This window comes from Mustela erminea, chromosome 9 (genome assembly GCF_009829155.1).
Source record: "Mustela erminea isolate mMusErm1 chromosome 9, mMusErm1.Pri, whole genome shotgun sequence".
NCBI lineage: Eukaryota > Metazoa > Chordata > Mammalia > Carnivora > Mustelidae > Mustela > Mustela erminea.
The window spans coordinates 8,081,340-8,101,552 of record NC_045622.1 but is presented as its reverse complement, the minus strand read 5'-3'; the positions used below and the strand labels follow the sequence as shown (position 1 = coordinate 8,101,552).

Here is a 20,213-nt window from a genome sequence, read left to right as displayed (position 1 = left end):
GGTTTTGGGGAGTGACCTTGGCAGCCAGTAGGTACCACACAGCAGGGAGTCCCTCTGACCCCCAGGTTGCAGGCCGCAGGCCCCACAGAGGCCTCTGCCTCGTGCCTCATCTTCTCCTGGCCCCGCGTGGCCACCAGCGGCTTGCTTGCTTGCCGTTGGCAGGCTCTCTGACTGGGCCCCAGACCCTGCTGGTTCAAACAGAATGCCTGCCCAGTAAGACCCTTTGCTTGTCCACCAGGAGCTGGGATGTCTGTGCAGCCTCACCCTTGAGATTTTCTGAGGCTGGCGTTTCTTGCCCTGGGAAGCCCCCCCTCCCCCTGCTTCTCCTCTCGCTCTGGCTCGAGCCATCCCTGCCCTTTTTGCTGCACGAGGTATGGGCTGAGAAACCTCGATCTTGGTTCTTCCTCATTTTAGCTGAAAGGACATGGCTTTGTGTTCAGGCCTTCACACTCGGCATGAGAGGTGGGAGATTCCAGACACGGGGCTGCCGGGCTGGGGAAGCTGAGCCCCTCCCAAATGACTTAATGGGGTTATGTTCTCCAAGCACGTGTTGTGTCTCTTGTGTGTGATTTGGAAGCTCAGGGAAACAGGAGTGGTGTCCAGAAGAGGAAGTCAGTGCCAGGCCAGATCCCCTTCTAGCCCCTGGGGGAAGAGAGAAGCCCCAGAAGACAGAGAGGCAGGAGGGGGTTCCCTCTGCAAATAAGCCGAGACACCTCCCAGGATGCCATCCAGGCGATGGTTATGCGCCCTGTTCCCTGAGTTCTCTGCAATGCCAGGAGTGGGGCTGAGCCCCGTAGGCCACCAGAAAAATAATCTGAATTCCCTTGAGTGTGTCCACTGGACGGTAGGAATGGGGGTCTCCGAGGTGACGAGGCACCGGGAGTCTGGGATGGGGAGGAGCTAGGCTTGGCAGGGGATCTGGGCTGGGAGCACTTGAGATGGCACCTGGCCCTGGAGGGCAGGATGGGGTGTGTCTGTCTCTAGTCCCTCTGGACTCTGTCAGCCTCTGCAGTCTCTTTCCACAGAGGCATTTGAGCCTGGATCGTGTCTCCCTGTTGGGCGTCGGGCCTGGGGACCAGACTCGTGAGGAGGGGAAGGACCCTGGTTGTTCAGAGAGCCCCTGTTTCCTGTCTCCCTGCTGGGCACTGCTCCTTCTGATGGAAGAGCGAACAAACCTGGGGACGGGGGAGGGGCTCTTGCCCTCAAAGCTTCGTTCATTGTTTCTTTTCTCTTTTGCCTTCCTCCTTTTTGTTTTCCACCTATTTTTGGTTTGCTTTTTAAGATCTTCCTTTTGGACGTCCTATTTACTTTTTTCCAACTTCCTTCCTCGCTTCCTCCCTTCCCCCTCTTCCTTCCTTTTTCTTTCTCACTTTTTGTCACTGCCTTCCTCCATTTCTTGCCTGCATTGCTGTTTTTCTTCCCTGGCCCCGAGTCTATTCTGGGGAGCTTTCTCATGTTTTCGGGCTTCCTTTCCTCACTAACCTCTCGTTTTGCTTGGAGATGGGCAGCGGTGCTAGGAGGCCGCTGAGTTCCCTCCGCGACATCCCTGAGGCTGAGGCTGAGGTTCGGCTACGCAGTATTTGCTGAAGGCAGGCGGAGGTTGGCGGCCGCAAGACACGAGATCCTTGGAAGTCACAGGGTCTGTAGAGACCGTGAGGAACGCTGCCCTTCCTTGAGAAGCCTCTGCCTGGACCATGGCAGCCTTTCTGGGGGGTTTCTGTGTTGGGAGGGATGTTCGAGCGCCAGCACTAGCCAGCAATTTCAGAAAACTGGGTTTCCTCATGCCTCAGCTCTGTTTTGAGAAACACGTCTCCCAGTTTTTACCTCTATATAAAGGGAGTTTGGGTTGCTATAATTTGTATAATTGCAAAACCCCAGCACAGATATTTAAGATCCAATCATCACACTTGTGGGTGAAAGGGAGAGTCCTTTCTAGAAAGTCCCATCAGTCTTACCTCCAGATCCCTGTGGGTCACGAGGCCTGGAGCAACCAGGTCTACCCCAGGACCCCATGGAGTTGGATGGTCCTCCCAGGAGACTATTTTTTTTAAAAGGTGTCATTTAGTGAGTGTTTATTGGACATGAGGCGCTGTCTTGTACAGTCTCCGCATTTCACAGATGAGGCTCGGAGGGTTAAGCGATGCACCCAAGATTCTTGAGCACATAAATGGCAGGATTGGGTCTCAAACTCTGGTAAATATGAGGCTAACACTCTCTCTCTGTCTTAACTCTCAGTGTTGTCTTCCTGATCCTTTATAACAGAGGCTTGCAAACTTTTTGGACTTCAAACCACGATAATAAATCCATTTTATATGTTCACATACTATGTAACAACATTCACATGCTTATTTAACAAGTTCCTCATGCAACAACGTACATCTACTTATACGAGGTATTCTGACATACTCTATTCTATCTTTTCCATTTCATTCTATTTGTGAAAAATATATTTGTGAGAAATCTATGCTGGGAGTCAGGAAGATCATTTGCTGAGCCACGAATGAGTTGTGACCAGCACTGGAAAAATTCTGTGAGACAGGCAAGCACACTTGCCCCCACGGTGCATGTGAAAGTGTTTCGAAGTGTTCTTGGTGTTTCTGTCAGGGCTTGCGAGGAGACTGAGGCAGGGCGGTGTACTGACGTGGAAGGATTCTGTAGAGACGGGGGCACCAGAACCCCTGAAGGGGAGCCCGGATGGAGGAGAGGGTGAGCTGCTCATTAAGGTAATTAATTACAGTTTGTGCTTCTCAGACTAGGGACTCTTCCCTCTCGCTGAGGGCATTGTCACCTCCAAGGTGTCTGCCCTGAAATCCTGATAATCAATCTGGGGTTTTAATAAAAGACGGAAAAAAGAAAAATATTATGAGCTTTCAACAGGTCTGAACAGGCTCACTTGCTTCAAAACATAACACAGGGTCCTGATGTTTGGATGTTGAAAGGGACCTTTGAGGTGTGAGAGAGACTTTGATTCTTCTCCCAACATTCTAGCCTCTGGCTCCCTCCACTGCTTGGCTGAGCTCCTGGCCCATGGGGGACATACATGGAGGAAATGGGAGCTCTGTCTTCATAAGGGACCCCATTCCACCATTTAAATATAATGATCACTGATTGAGTCAAAACCCAATGAGGTATTAATTGTGCAACTACTATGTATTGAGCATGATATCAAGCATCCTGGCTTCTGCCATCAACTGCTCTGTAAATAACTTGGGATACCTGTCTTCCCCCCTTCCATTCCACTCTTTCTCCACTGTGGGTTTGTCTGGTTCATTCACTGATTCACTCTTTTAACAGCATATACAGATCACCTGCTCTGGCCAGGCCCCGTGCTGAGCCTAAAGAGGTCTTGCCCAAGCTCCGCCTCTGCTCTGAGCCATTTCTTTTTGAAGCTCATTATCTGTTTCTCTAATTTCTCACTTATTATAGTTTTCCAGGTCTCTGAACCACTGAGCTCAGAAACTCTCTAGTTTGTCACTGACCTTCTTAGAGTTACCGAGCACCCAGAATAATGGGAAAAGAATACATTTATTTTGAAAGTTTTAAATGGAATATTTAACTGAATTTTGGGGGCAGGCTTTCCATGCAAGTGACACCGCAGAGCATTGTGTTTTCTCCCCTGAAGTAGAAGATTTCATTTATATGAAAAGATTTTCAGTCTAAGGAGAAAGGGGGAGTTTATTTCCTCCAAATTTGACTACGGCTCTAAAATTCTCTTTATTAATGCAAAGTTCCATTGTCATTTTGACTTTAGGACAGTGTTACCAAACCTTGAGGGGAATATCAAGTTCCAGAAACATGGCAGAAGCAAGTCCTTCCTGGGCCCAGAGTGAATGTTTAGTCCATAGGAAAATGACCAGGAAGACTCACAGCTGGAGGTTGTTTAATGATTTGTGGTAACTCAGTCTCGTCCCATAAAACATCTGAAGTTTTAACTTTCCCTCAAGAAGCTTCTGTAGGGAAGAAGCATTTGATAATTTATCATTCAAATAAGGAAAATACTGTCAGATACTGCTTGACAAGTTCACCTTGAACTTAAAACATTTTCTTGTGCAATATTTGAGATATATAAAAATATATAAAGATGCCTGTGATAAAAGCCTATGAATATATTACCAAGGTTAAGAAAGAAAAGAAAATCGAGTGACCTTTCATTTAAGACTAAATTAATTTATTGAGCATTAAACTTTTGGATGATTCCACTCAAGATATTTCATTAGGAAGAAGGTCAGTAGGGATATTTATCAGTTTTCCTAATGCAGAAGAGTTCCTTCTTAAATATTATTTGTTTTGTCCACATTTTCTTCCCTTTGGAACTTGTGAAGATTTTTTACTGTCCTCCTCTTTTGGCCTGTAATATGCTAACAATGATAGTGCCAATTGCAAACCCACACATCTTATTTATCAGAGGTTAAAAGCAGAGGACATTTCTGTAGCAAAGATCAAAGATAACATCGTGTTATCACTTACAGATAATATTAGAAGATTTCCTTATTATTTCTTTAACCTGATCTTAAAGAATCAGGCTTTAAGAATCTGATCTTAAAGAATCTGGCTCTGTATCTATTTGTCCTATTTGTCTTAATTCCAGCAGAGATAACACCCAACTTTGAATATCTTTTATTTGTAAGATTTCTTAACAACCTATTATAGTACATGTAGCTACTAAATGAATATATAACCATTTTTATATGGTTATATATAACCTACGTAGTGTTCCTTTTTGGAGATATTTAAAAATACTAAGCCAATCATCTTAAATATATTACAACTGCTATTATCAGCTTTTGCAGAGACGATGTCTAATGTGAAACACTAAATGTGGTAGGGTTTTCCCATGTATCAGTCCCAGAGAGATGTCACCCATAGAGTCAAGGTCTAAAGAGTGAATCTTTTTTGTGGTATAATTTTAAGTTCAATTTAACAAAGATTTTGCTGAGCACCTAGAACATGCTGGGCTCTAAGCTGGGTGCTGGGGACCCATGGCTGATCCATTCCTAAGTCCTGGCTGGATGAGTCCGGTCAGAGACTCACTTTTTAGCTACAGTGGCTGATTTCGCATTTAGGCTCCCTAGAGTCAGTACTTACTGAATATGGCCCGTAAAGGAACAGTGTAGTTTTTTTTTTTTTTTTAACACAAAGGATACTTGAGACAGAACCCAAAGATAGGACCTAAAGAAAGTATGATTTTGGTGTAGGGTTGGTAGAATCGCTCTAATGTTAAGGCGACTTCAACCTTGGATCCATCCATTGTAGTCATTTCAGTTTTTTAAGGGTTACTGATATTTTATTTCTTGTGAATATCTTATTTAGATTGACATATTAAAGAAAGGAGCACAAAGATGCTAGTAATACTCCTTTTCAAAAAGATTTTATTTTTGTGTGTGAGAGAGGAAGGGAGGGTGAGATTGAGAGAACACAAACCCGAGCAGGAGGAAGGGTAGAGGGAGAAGCAGGAAGCCAGATGCAGGGCTCTATCCTAGGACACTGGGATCCTGACCTGAGCCAAAGGCAGACGCTTAACTGACTGAGCCACCCAGGTGCTCAAATAGTAATACATATTTATGTGTGTGTGTGAGTGTGTGTGTACTCATCTGTACGTGGGTACATGTGTATTTTACTTTAAGGGTTAGGAATTCTCCCTTTGTGGGGTTTCGTGTTGAGAATGCTAGTACTTCAGAGTACTAGAGTATTTCCTGACCTCCCACAAGAGTACCATTATATCCCATTATTAACTGAGCTGTAGCAAATCATACTGCTCATGTAAGAGCATTTATAAAACAAACAAAGTAAAGATGTGGTTTTCTTTCATTCTTTGGGGTTTGCATACCATTACAAGAGGAACACAAACATTCTCAACTACACGCTGTTAATGTCCATTTCCAGTGATTTTGGGGAGGACTGTGTATCACAGTTTTTGCAGGGAGAAAATTCACTTTCTGGTTCTTCTTGACATTATTATCTAGCTAGCTTTCTTGGGTGACTTGAACTTGCCATCATCATCTCTGCTTACTTTCAACCTTAAAGGACCTAAAAGAGATAGTGTTTTGAACCTGAGTTCTCTGATTTTCCCTGCTTTCCCCAGCAAAGTTATGAGCTTGAGGATAGCAGGTTTAAAGAAGCAGAGGGAGAGGAGGATGTATATATTTTTTTTCTGATGCTGACATTGTGGATTATTGTGCCCAGATGCAGTAAGTCTCCGAAGTGCAGAGGGACGGAGAGCACACTCGAGTGGGAAATGGGATAGAATAATGGGATTCAGTTCCGTGTCATAATTTTGTAGCTTGGTTTCACTTTTTGACAAAGTATTGTCAATCCCCAGAACAGTAAACCAGAACCAAATCGAAATATATGTAATAATAAAGAAACACATTGTCAAACTAACTAGAGTGCCTAAAAATCATTTACTGATTGGAATTACTAACATCACTTCCCACACCTCTATCCCCTTTAGACCAGGTAGCTGAAATGGGTACTAGATGCCGTACGGGCCCGTGTATGTCTCCTTTCTTGTAAATCAGTTTTGCGAAGCATCATGAAAGGGCTGAGATGCTTTAAGAAGAATGTGCATTGCAGTGCATTTCCTGCATTTCCCTCCATTCTGAGGTCTGGCTGCTAAGCTTTCCTTACTGGAGGGCCAGCACGTCCTTAGGTTGTGAGATGAACATAATCTGTGAGAAGACAAGTGCAGACCAAGGGAAGTGAGCATGTCTAACATTTAGCTTTACGACCAAACCCAAGTTAAAGCCGATAAAGACATTCTGATGGTCTACCGGCTGGTATTGTGCTGTGTGCTACTCTGTAACAACGATCAGCAGCAGGTGGCTGCAACTATTATGAAGTGTATGCAACCCATGTAGAGAAATGGCTCTTGATATCTTCTTTCAGGTGCAGGGACCTGGATGACCAATGGCTCTACCGAAGATCCCAGGACCAGGACTGAGGCCTCAAGTCTCACTGGACTTAAGAAAGCAACTTTGTTGGCCACGGTAGGAGTTGCCCCTTTCTAGTGAAGAGCTAATATGGAGAAAAGTAAAGATCAGGCTGTGACACCGTGTGGCGGGAGGGAGGAAGTAGGGCAGGGGACCCAGGAGAGGGCAGCCCAGCATGTGGGGACTGTCAGTGCTCCTTCCTGATCTGCTCCTTCGGGGATGCTTTCTCGTGGGAGGCTCCGTACCTAAGCATTTCTGTAGGCACTCCATAAGTTGGAAATGTAATTGCTTAACCAGAAAATAGACATGAAAGCACGGAGAAGGTAGAGTATCAATCACTTCTAAATGTGAATCAATGTCCTTGTTTGATGGTAGAGCATGGGGCACTAACAGAGGGTGTGATGGAAACTGTATTGAGTGGCTTTAGACAACCAGTGGAAATGAGAGCAAAGGGCCCCCAAGAGATGGAAGAAAAAGGTGTTGGGCCAAGAGGCACCAGAGGGGCCAGGAAAATGTGATAAGAGAATATAGAAAGGAAGGTGTCAGGAAAGTAGTAGAAGGAGTGGGGGTGGGACTTGTGGGCCTCGACTCACACTTTGCAAAGTCAAAGTGTGTGTGAAGCTTTTATGACTGGCTTGGCCTGCAGCCAGGCCCACGGCTTGATGGGAATTACTTTGTGAACTCAACTGGCGAAGCAATGTACCCCGATCAAACTTACATGAGACAGAGGGAGGCGTCAAATGTATTTTTTCATTTATATATGGTAAGAGCTGAACATTTTGGACCAATGAGCCATCAGCAAGGTCTTCCTTCAAATGGTATGTGTTGTGTATCATGCTGCTGGTGCACACCTGGCCATATGTCCTTCTCCAAGACCCCTGTACATCTTGGTGTTTTGTGGTCTGTTGTTTCTTGCCAGCAGCCCAGTTCTGCTCTCACTATTTTCCTTACTTATTCTTACTTGATTATAGGATGTCCATTTTATGAATCCACTCTGACAACTATAGGTTTTTCCACCAGAGAAACAATGTCTGGCTTGATTAAGGCTACCGCGGATCAAAGAAAGTTTTGGGCTCATATCATTTTATGGATGAGACTCATTTTTGGACATCCCAGACTTTAGGGCAGAATCAAAGCTATGTATCTATGAAGCCATAGTCTCCTGCTCTCATCCTGTTTTAAAGACAATAAAACATTTGTATGTCGTGCTATATTTTTATAGGGCCTTCACAAGTCACTAAGGAAGAAATGTATATAATATTTTTCTCTTTAAAATTCTTAAAAAGAAGATTATTATTTATCATTTATTTATTATCATTTATTTATTTAGAAAGCGGGGAGGGGCAGAGGAAGAGGGAGAGAACTGAGTACAGAGCCTGATGTGGGGCTCGATTCCACGACCTTGAGATCACGACCTGAGCCAAAATCAAGAGTTAGTTGCTCAACTGACTGAGCCACCCAGGTGCCCCAATACTTTCCTCTTTAAAAATCACATGGCATAAAATGAGTTTTGTTATATGTGCCCTAATCTGTATTATGTCCTATGCTTTCTCTCTTACTATAGAACACACTTAATTCATAACTAAGAAAAACTGAAGTTTATTTCATGATCTGCACAAACTTTTTAATGTAATTTGAGAAAAATATGAGTGCTAATGATGATATTCAAAGGTAACAGAAATTCGGAAATGTGATGGGTTACTACAGTTCCAACGCCACACGCGTAGCCTTGTGTCTCACTAGAATATAGTCCCTGATATCCTGAATTAACGTGAGGCTGTATCTCAGTGGGGCTGTGGGAGGGAGGATCACGAATAAATGCCGTGGTCCCTCTACAAAGTGTGTCATGATGGCCTGTTCTGGACATCCAGTTCCAAATGAGCTGGAAAGACCTTGAAAACAATCTGCCAAATCCAGAAGCCAGCTCAGAGGACAGCACGGCCGGAGTCCCGTGGCACACACCTCAGTAAGCTCTACGGCATTCGTACGACCCCCAGGCCATGCTCCCGTCTTCCTTGGTCCATGAAGAAGGGTCCTGAAGGCCGGCCGTGTCTGCCCCCTCATCCGGGGAGAGGGGCACCACCTTGTGGGGTAGGTCGTTGGACATGGTTACGAGAGGGGTGAAGGGATAGGGGGGTGGCGTGGGGTACCCCGGCACGTGGTACAGATCCTCTAGCGCGTGCAGTGAGTAGGGCTGAGCCCCGGCCAGGGGGGCCCCCCAGCTGGAGCTCCTGTGCGGGGTGGTGCTCCCCGACTCCAGCTGGGAGAGGCAACTCACGCTGGGCGACAGGGTCTGCAGGGTGTCGGTGGGCACGGGGTCAGGCTGGCTGAGACCATCGGGCACTGTTTGCTCCCACGAGTCCCTCTGAGGAGAATGGAAAGGTGCCTGGGGTTAGTCACCAGGGGACACTGAGATGCAGACCGATTCCTCACCAACACTGGCTGCTGGCAGACGCGGCTTCCAGGGCAGACTCGGTGTCCCCTCTCTGCTGTTCCGGCCTCCTTACCAGGCAGTTCTTCCCTCTGGGGTTTGACACCAGCAGTGTCTGACTCTAGCATTGGACCCCCTAGATCTATTACAGTCCCTTTCCCCAGAAAACAACATTAAATGAGTAAAATGAGAGAACAACAGAATGAACATTTATACAGCATTTTACCATTTCCAACATTCCATGTCTTGCATTCCTTTAAAGCCTCACAATACATGGGCTCCTAATGCCCTTTCCACCCTGGGGAGGCCCTCCTCCATGAGGGAGGGGGGCTCTGAACCATGTGGTGGGCTTTTGCTCCTACCAAGAGGTATGAGCTTCCGTAGGCTTGGAGCTAGAAAGGTTTGGGTTCCGTCCCTGACTGTGCCCGTTACTCTGTTCCTGACTTTGGGCACCTCACTTTGTTCATCTGTAAAATGGGGCTTCAGTAAGTCTATCTGGAGTTGTTGCAAGTGTTTGATTAACAGAGGCACATGGAAGTTCCTGGCTAGAGCAGGTATTCGATGATCGTGTTAATTACCATCCCCCCTGCCCCATTTAGACCCATTTTTAGAGATTCATTCCTGTAGTTGAAGACTTTAGAGCTTTCTCTAAGATGGGTGTTAGTATTCTTCAGATCTCTATGAACTTGCCTCTTTGTTAGGATTGAGGAAGAACAAGATTCTATAGGGTAGAAAGATCGTGGGAGGGGTGGCCTGGGGACTGGGAGGGAAAGCGGCCTGATGTGCCACCCTGACGGGGTACAGCCTGGTCTGTGGGAGATGGACCTCAGTGCTCTTTCCTTGTGTGCGGGAGGAGGATGGGCGAACATCTGGCAAGATTAGCAGAGTACTAACAAAGTGGGTAGAGATCCTGCCGTGTGGTCATCCCCTCCTGAGCCCCAGGATGGACCCGCTGGCCATCACGGTGGGTGTGGACTTTTGAGGGAGGCCCCTCGGAGCGCGTCCTGGCCCAGCAGCCTCAGGGGTGCGCAGGACGAGCCAGAGTTTGCTTCCACCCCGTTCCTAGGCGCAGGGACTGGCCAGATGCGCGCGATCCTGGGCCTCGCCTTGCTCCCAAACTGTGAACCATGGGCATACTCACAAGCACAAAGTGCGTGCTGGGGTCCCCGGCGAAGGGTGGCGGCAGGAGCGGCGGCAGGGGCGAGGCGCCAAACAGAGAGCCGGTGCTGGGGGTCAGGCCGGGGGGCCGGTGGTCTCCGTAGGGCTCCGGGAAGTAGGAATCCAGGAGGCCTGGGTGGCTCTGCACCGTGGGGGGCCTCGCAGGCAAAGGGCTTGGCCGCTGGGCCTGAGCTGCAGACCTCGTTTGCGAGCTGTCTGGTGTTGTGGAAATCTGAGTCAGAGAGGAACGATCTTCTGACCCCGTAGTAACCCGACGTTACCGGTGAACCTGTTGCCAAACGGAAAACAAACGGTCAAAATGTCCCCATGGGAAGTCTGGGCCTATCTGTGGCCGCTGAGACTCTCCACGAGGGAAATGGTCTTTCTAACGTGGGCCGGATACCAGGGCAAACACTGAAACAGAGAGAGGTCTTGAAAAGCATTAAGTATTGCTGCATTGCCTCTTCTGACCCGTCCAGCCCAAATAACCAATGTGTTTCAGCTTCACTTTGCCTTGGGAGAGCAGTTCATTGGGCGTGGTGCGGAAACTCTTCTCACTCACTCACTCAACACACTGCATTTCCTGTGTTCCAGTTACTGCTCTAGGAAAAGTCTGGCCCTAAAGGGAAAAGAAAATGTCTTTCTCAGTGTCTGAGCTCTGTCCCCATATCACAGGACTGTTAACAACAGGCTGCTTCTGGGCGTCTGTAACCTGGTGGTGCTGTAACCCAGTGGTGCTGTAACCCCACGCCACATCAGAGTAGCTCCTACTCCTTTGTGTACTGACCTTCTGACATGTGTCTTGTACCTGGCAGGCAGCATGATGGCTCACCTGCTTTGGGATGGTGGAGCATCTGTGCCACCGAATCAGAGGACTTCAAAAAATGTGTTTTCTGGCTTCGAAGAGTCTCATGTTATTTGCTGCCCTCTTGTGTCCATGCCGAGTCCCTGACTCAGGGCCCTGGGAGAGTTGGGGAAAAGAATACCTCGCACGAAAAGGTTCCCTTGGTGAAAACAGGGGAAGGAGCGGAAGCTAAGAAGAATCTCGTTTATGGCAAGGCCAGTGGAATGGTCCCATAAAGGAAGAGAGGTGTTTGCCGCAGTCTTCCAGCCCAGCAGCTCGGCTGTAGCAGGAAACACATGACCATTTAGAACACGTTCAGGGACATAGACTCTAGCTCTGTCAAGTGGATGGTTTGATTATTCCAGCTGGTGGTGGATGTGGTCTGATTCGCTGGGATCTGCACCCCGAAATCACAGAAAGGCTGAGCTGGGAGAGGATGCAGGTGCCTTTCTGACCTTCCCCCAAACAGAGTGGGCCACTTGCGGACTCTGTCCCCTCCCACTCTGCTCTCTCGTCCACGGGGAGAGAAGACCCTTCTCCCAGGTTGCTGGGACATAGTCACACATCACTCCTCCCGCACGACTCTTTGGCCCTTGCCACGCGGTGTGCTACTGGGTGTTGTGCTCACTACTCCCGCACCGGAGTTACGGCCCTCTTTCTAAACCACCTGCCACCTCCATGGGGCAGAGCTTGTGTCTCATACATTTGCTGCAAATCCAGGAGGATAAGACTGGGTTCAGCAATTATATGTAAATCTATTCATTCACTCAGAGGAAATCAAAACTCCGTGTAGAAACTTACATCAAATTCTACTCCTCTACTCTCCTCTTAAATTCCCTAAGCCCAAACTTCTAATCTGCTCGTGAATTGGAAAGCTGCGGTTAGGGATTTCATCATAAGCATAGTTTCACAGAAGAAAAAAACATGTGCACGTGAAAAGTTAGTATCAATAGAAAAAATTCTGTTTCGTGTCATGAGTTTATATCCATGGGACTCATTAAGGCTGAGGAGAGAATGAAGAATAGGTAAATGAGGCTTCCAGGATCTCACGTCTTCGCTGCCAATTTCCAAATAAAAACAACCACCAAGAAAAAAACAAAACAAAACAAAACAAAAAACCCTGTGCTCTCTTCAGCATATATTATTTTCTCCTTAAAGGGGAAGGATAATTTGAGATAGTAAGAAAAGCTGCAAAAATGTCCTTCTATAGAAGGGAGCAGACTCCAGGGATGGTAACCATGATTGGGAAACACAAAACGAGACAGTCAGATAAGCGGCATCTCCTGTGGTTCTCATTCCTCTTCTTACCCAGCTCTGAAGCTTACGGAGATTGCTGAGAAAACCTGGGCCACTTCTGAAAGGAGTATGTGTGTGTATGTGTGTGAGTGCGCACGCATGTTCATGGGAGTCCCCAACCCTATCACTAAGAACGAGAATGCCCCTTTCCCATCCCTGCGCGAGGATGTAATGAGACATATGCCCTGAAATGAAGACCAGATGCTTATCTAAGCGCCTGACCTCTAGAGAGCACCCAATAAATGGTAGTTCCTCCATCTGCCCACCGGCCTCTCTCCTGTTTTAAAGCAGGTGCACAATCTGTCAGATCAAGGTGCTGGAATTTTATACATTTTAAAATTGTATCAAGGGCCTAATGGTTATTGTTTCTGCTCAGTAAGCTTCTGCTGGGCAAGGAATGGAAAGTCTGCCTTCAAGACAGAATGAACTCTGAATTCAGGAATGACTGAATTAAGTCTGTCTTCACTGATTTTACATTTTAAAAATGCCTAGTTTGAAAAAGTAAGATTTCCAAAGTGCCATAAGGCAGTTATAAAAGAACGGAAACCCCAGAGCCTGACTTGAACGCAAACGGAAATTAACCACCTGCTCCTTGAGCTCAAGTACTCACCGGGCATCTGAGTGAACGGAGACTGGGGGTTGCTGGCACCGCTCTGGAAGGCAAAAGGCAAAGAGAATGCAAGTGTTTTCTTTAGTTGTTAAGTTTGAATTAAAAAAAAAAAGATTAGGGATACATTTTATTTGCTTTATTTTCTGATACTAAGATTATTTGGGGGTTAAATTGGGAGGGCAAGTGAGAATCAGAATTCAAGTGTCCGGAGATGCCTGGGAGGCTCAGCTGAGGGTCCAGCTCTTGAATTCCATTCAGGTCCTGATCTCAGGCACTTGGCGGAGGGCGGGGGGAGTCTGCTCGGGATTCTCCCACTCCGTCTGCATCTCCTCCTGCTAGCATGCTCGCTCACTCTCTCAAATAAATAAATCTTTAAAAAAAATTCAAGTATCAGGGAACCAAGTTTTACAAGAGATGAGAGAAACCAAAGTTAGAGTCTGGTAAACATGCCAAAAAGCACAGGCTAGGTGAAATGGACTAATCTGTCTTCTGTTTTTTATTGTTCATGGCAATATCAAATGTAGATCAAGTGATTTATATACATACAGGACCTTTGAAAATATAACCACATTAAGATGAGGTCATACTGAATTGGGGGGGACCCTAAATCCAACATGACTGGTGTCCTTCTAAGCAGAGGAGAAAGACACACAGAGGCACAGACACAGAAGGGAGAAGGCTACGTGGAGATAGCAGCAGAGGCCTGAGGGATACGACCTCCAGTTACGAACCAGCAACCACGGGCGGCTGGAAGAGGGGGGTGGTATGTCCCCCTGGAGACTTCGGAGAGAGCTGGCCCTGCTGACACCTTGATTTTGGACTTCTAATCTCCAGATGGTGCAACAATACCTTTCCATCACTTTAAGAGCCCCACCCTCCATTTGGGGCACTTGTTACTGCAGCCCTAGGAAACCTACTGTAACTGTCAAGTTACTGATGATGAGGCAGTCACAGCAGTGTCGTGTGGGAAGTGTTGGGGTTGGGGAAAGACGGAGTGAGCAAGGCACCTACGCTGGGATCAGTGGGGTAGGGAACACATCCTGGGGCGGGGAAGGGGGCATGTTGCCGAAGCTGACCTCTGGAGGAAGGGTATCCAGGTGTGCTGAGTCCTAAAATACACAGTTGCAAATTCTAGCTCCATGATGCCCAGGAACAAAGTGATATAGGGAAAAAAGCTGTTGCAGAAATTAAGAGTCCTCAACATCTGGTTCTTTGGATCTGCGCTCCTGACCCTCACAGAGCTATAGATTCTTAAAAGTTGGAAGAGATTTTTTTTTAAAAACATTTAATTTATTTATTTGACAGAGAACACAAGTAGGCAGAGAGGCAGGCAGAGAGAGAGGAGGAAGCAAGCTCCCCGCTGAGCAGAGAGCCTGATGTGGGACTCGATCCCAGGACCCTGAGATCATGACCTGAGCTGAAGGCAGAGGCTTAACCCACTGAGCCACCAGCGCCCCTTGGAAAGAGATTTTATAGAGAGCTTCGTGCAACCTCCCACCGGGGCCAAAATCCAAAGCCCACTTTATTAACACTGGGTGCAGCTAGCTTCCAGGGCTGCGGAGCCCAGTGCCCACTCTGAAGGCCCACTTCTTCTCTGGGCACTTCTGACTGTCACAAAACAGGCAGAAAAGAATCACCTTCTTCTTTCTCATCTTTTTTGGTCCATACACAATTGGGTTCATCCCTTCTTCCATATATGGCTCTTCAAATATTTTGAAGAGAACCCATTATTTCCCTAAATGTCTTCATCAGTTTGGGCTGCTATGCCAGTATGCTGTAGACTGGGTGGCTTGAACAGGAAACATTTCTCCCAGTGCGGGAGGCTGGAAGGGTGCCCGTGTGGTCGGGGTCTGGGTGGGGATCCTCTTCCTGCTTTACACATGGCTGGCTTCTCATTCTGTCTTCATGTGGGAGAAAGAGAGATCATCTCTCTCATGTGTCTTCTCCTCGGAGGGCACTAATCCCATTCACCAGGGCTCCACCCTCACAACCTAATTCACTCCCAAAGGCCCCATTTCCAAACACCATGGGCCTTAGGGCTTTACACATGAATGCTTTTTTTTTTTTTTTTTTTTTAAAGAAGGGTGTTTTTTTTGTTGTTGATTGTTTGTTTGTTTGTTTTTTTGAGATTTTATATTGTTGACTTTGACAGAGCACAAGCAGGCTGACCAGCAGGCAGAGGAAGAAGGAGAAGCAGGCTTCCCACTGAGCAGGGAGCCCCATGTGACGCTCGATCCCAGGACCCCGGGATCATGACCTGAGCTGAAGGTCGACCAACTGAACCACTCATGCATCCCTATCATGAATTCTGAGGGGACACAGACATTCAGTTCATAGCACTAAACTGGCATTCAGTCTTTACACTGACAAAATCCTTAGAACGTTAACCTTCACTATGCATCTCCTAACCTACATGAGAATGTGTTCTCTTGTATTTTAGCTCGTTTCTTTATATTACATCTTCCCAAGTTAGATGTCATAATTGTCACCATCTTATGAAGTAAGTCTGTATTAGATTTACTCATATGTTTATCATTTTCTTTGCTTACTCTTCTTCAAAACTTTTTTTTTAAAGATTCATTTCCATCTTCTTAAAGTAATCCTTCAGAAAATTCCTTTCCTGTAGGTGATGTTGGTGGTAAAATGTTTCAGTTTCCATTTGTCTGAAAACATCGTGTCTTTTTCTTTTATATTTGAAAGATAATAACTTGCTAGGGTCCACAATTGTAACTTTATAGCTATTCCTCTTTCCCCATTTCTTTTTTAAAATATTTTTAATTAAGATTTTATTTATTATTTGACAGACAGAGATCACAAGTAGATAGAGAGGCAGGCAGAGAGAGAAGGGGAAGGAGGCTCCCCACTGAGCAGAGAGCCCGATGCGGGACTCAATCCCAGGACCCTGAGATCATGACCTGAGCCAAAGGCAGAGCCTTAACCCACTGAGCCACCCAGGGGCTCCCTCTTTCCCTATTTCAAAGGTACCCCCTCACTGTCTTTCGGCTTCCGAGATTGCTGTTGACCTTGCAGTTACACTTTGGACAATTTTTTTTTTCCTTTCTGACTGCTTTTTTAAGAAAATTGTTATGGAGGTGTAGTTGACACACGATGTTATTACTGGTTAGATGTACAATCTGGTGATTTGTCAGTTCTGTACATCCCTCAGTGCTCAACTGTGGTGAGTGCAGTCACCATCTGTCATCATACAATGTAACTACGAGATTGTTGACCGTGTTTCCTGTACTGTGCTTTCCATCGCTGTGACATTTATTTTGTTGCTGGAGGTTTGTACCTCTTAATCTTCTTTACCCATTTTACCCATTCCCCCATGGCAACCACCCGTTTGTTCTCAGTATTTAAGAGTCTGTTTGTTACTTTATACCCTCTAGCTCCATCCATGTTGCTGGAAATGGCAAGATTTTATCCTCTTACAGCTGAGTAATAGTCCACTGTATATATATACACCACATCTCCTTTATCCATTCATCTACCGAAGGACTCTTGGGATGCTTCCATAAGTTGACTACTGTAAATAATCCTGTCATAAACTGGCTATTGTAGCATGTATGTCTCTGAACTAGTGTTTTTGTATTCTTTGGATAAAGACCCAGTCATGGAATTACTGGACCATAGGGTAGCTCTATTTTTAACTTTTTGCGGAAACTCCATACTGTCTTTCACAGGGGCTGCACCAGCTTGCATTCCCACCAATGGTGCACGACGGTTCCCTTCTCTCCACATCCTCGCCAACACTTGTTGTTTTGTGTTTTTGATTGTAGCCATTCTGACAGGTGTGAGCTGGTATCTCATTGTGGTTTTGATTTACATTTCTCTGATGATAAGTGATGTTGAGAATCTTTTCATGTGTCTAATGGCCATCTGTAGTATTTTCTTTGGAAAAAAGATTCCAATCAGGTCTTCTGCCCATTTTTTAAAATCTCGACTTTTTAATATACTCCCTTTGTCTTCAGTTTTCTTCAAATTAACCTCATTTTATCTCTGCAAATTTTCAACTTACCTCTCTTTAGATATAGCCTTGTCTCTATCATCACGATTCTCTCCTTCCAGCACTCTGTTTAGATATATGTTAAACCTTTTACCTTTATCCTCTTCATCCCAAACTTCCCAATATTTTTCTCTATATCCACAAGTCTCTGTTCTGTATTTTGCTATAAATGGCTACAGACTTCTTCAGATCTACATCCAGTTCACTAATTCTTTCTTCAATGTAGTTAGTTGGTTGTTTACTCATACACTGCATTTAAAAATGGTCAATGAATACATATTTTTTCGTTTCTATAAATTCCATTTGATTTTTAAAAAAACCTGATTGGCAATTTTTTATAGTCTCTAGTTGACTGTTTCCTATTTATTAAGTTACTGTATATTTTGTATTTGGTAATTCTACTATCTAAAAGTTCTAGGAATTTTAATTTGTTTACTGTTTATGCTGACTCTCACTCATAATGGTTTGCTTCCTTATGCATTTGGTGGTCTTTGGTTGAAGCTTATATCTGATGAACCTTAATCTGTAAAAATCTGGGGTCCTAATTTGAGACTGCTTCCCCCAGAAGATTTATGTTTATATTTCTAGGGATCCAGTTCCCTTCCAGTTTCCCCAGGTTGATCCTGGAGTCCCAAGTTCAGCTCCCCAAACTTGGTTACTGTTCAAGGACCAGTTCATGCATAAGGCTGATTTGGACACCCGTTCTCAGGGGAACTTGCCTTTTTGGTGTGATCACCTTCTTATCACTCAATGGCTTAATTTCTGATCAAACTTTTCTCCAGACTTCCATGCCAACACTTCTCCCCCAGTGTCCCCCTTGCTTCAGAGATTTCCCTTATTTCCTGCCAGGTCAATAACTGATTAAAATGTGTTTTATGCAGTACCCAGTTTTGTTGTGGGTAAGATCTTCCTACCTCCAGACCATCTAGTCTGACCAAAACAATTGAATAGCTAAATATTGCAACTATCTGTAGATATCTTTCTAGCATAAGGTTCTATTTTCTCATAATTTCTGAATTCTCTCATAGGGATTTAAATTATAACAAATAATTCATAAACCCATACTTGTTATTTCATAAGCAAACTGTTAACCACACGCCCACATGTATTATACATATTATTTCATTTAATAATCACCACAATCCCCAAAGATAGGTAATATTATTCTCATCTTAATGATGAAGGACTAGAGAACAGAGAAATAACCCACGTTATTTAGTAGGTGGACCTGATAGTGACAGTGGTGGGTGAGATCCAATAAGCATCTTTGGAATTTCAGAACTCATTTCTTAACTAAAGCACCATGCTGTCTCCCATGCATTTTAATACCTCAAAAACAAAAATATGAACATATCATATATAGTTTAACATTTTTTTTGGTATACGTGAGACTTAGGGACAAGAAGACTTAGTGAGATTGATACTCTCCTGTCACACACACACACACACACACACACACACACACACACACATATTTATGAATATACTATTTTGGGGGATCAGCTTTATTGAGGTACAATTTACATATAATTAAATTCCCAAATTTTAAACATACAATTTGATAAACTTTGACAAACTTTGATAGACTCCTATGACCCATTACTATAATTATGACATAAAATATTTTCATCAAATTATTAGCTCTAATGCGTCCTGCCCTCTCTCTGGTGGCCTGGGAAATATTAAGGGGGGTAAATATAAAAGGCAATGGTAATGCATCATGTCAGTTTGCCTCACAGAACAACAAAGAATTGAGTTCTAAAGGCCCTGGGTAGGGACTGGGAAGGACTTCACTGGAAAGATTTCAGAGCTGGTGCTCATTCCATCTCATTCTCAGATTTTATAGGTTGAGAGAGAAGAGCCTAAAATATGAGTCTTTAACATGTCACTAATTGTCGTTGCACATACGAAGGGAAAACTTACATTCCTTTCTTCCTTGTCCAATATATTATGTTCATACATTTACTTCTTATTCTATGAATCCTTCAGGAATAATATTGAAGAACCCATAACTTTTGACCAAGCAAGATGGTATATAATTTTTATTTTGCATACTGCAAACAACAGGATCCTGCAATGCCAGGTAGCCAAATTCAGAGGTTTATATTTGAATGAAATTTGCCAGTCTGCAACTTCCTGTAGCTTACACAGCAGCCTCACAGCTGCCCCAAAGCCCCTCCATGAAAATGAGTTAATTTGAACTAATGGGTCACCAAGGTAGTAAAGTGATAAGATTAGGAGTTTCACCTTGACTATATTTATCATCATTTTTATGACCCTATAATATTTTGGGTGCCAGCCTATTTAAAGAAATATCTTGTAATGTACTAAGGAAAAGATCCTGACTGGCGTAAGGTTTTTCATCCTGGTATATGGTGTATTTTTAAATTCTAATGACATAGTTTAGAAAGCGTCTCTTTAATTTTTGCTACTAATGCTACAATAATAATCATAGACCCTTATGAATAGCTGGGCTCCCTTTTAAAAGAATCCGTAGCACTTTATATATTTAATATCTCATTGTCATTACACCTATGGTCGAGAGACGGGTCAAGCTGGTGATACTATACTCAACATTCTAGAGCCATGTGTGTTTGTTTTAGATTTATATATTTATTTGAGAGAGAGAGAGAGAGAGAATTAGCAGGAGCGAAAGAAGAAAGAGTCTGAAGCAGACTACACACTGAGTGCAGAGCCTGATGCGGGTCTGGGTCCCACGAGTGTGAGATCATGACCTGAGCCAAAAACCAAGAGTTCAGATGCTTAACCAATGAGTCACACCGGCGCCCCTAAAATCGGGTTTTAAGATCTGGATTTAGACCCACCATAGGTCATGTAGTTTTCCTTCAACTTTGAAATGAATATGAAGTCAATGCTGGAGGTAACACAGTGAGTCCATGGTTATCCATGTTAGGTTGGAATACCTTTTTCCAGAAGAA

At 44.8% G+C, this 20,213-nt stretch overlaps 1 protein-coding gene across 1 annotated transcript in view; it reads right to left on the bottom strand.

Annotated features, from left to right (window-relative positions):
* Positions 1-8,424: 8,424 nt before the first annotated feature.
* The window catches only part of C9H11orf53 (chromosome 9 C11orf53 homolog), a 245,624-nt gene continuing 233,835 nt past the window's right edge, over positions 8,425-20,213 (bottom strand). The window contains 4 exon segments of the mRNA XM_032356730.1: positions 8,425-9,294; positions 10,502-10,663; positions 10,665-10,807; positions 13,269-13,311. Coding sequence (XP_032212621.1) covers positions 8,893-9,294; positions 10,502-10,663; positions 10,665-10,807; positions 13,269-13,311 — 750 coding nt within the window. The 3' untranslated portion in view covers positions 8,425-8,892.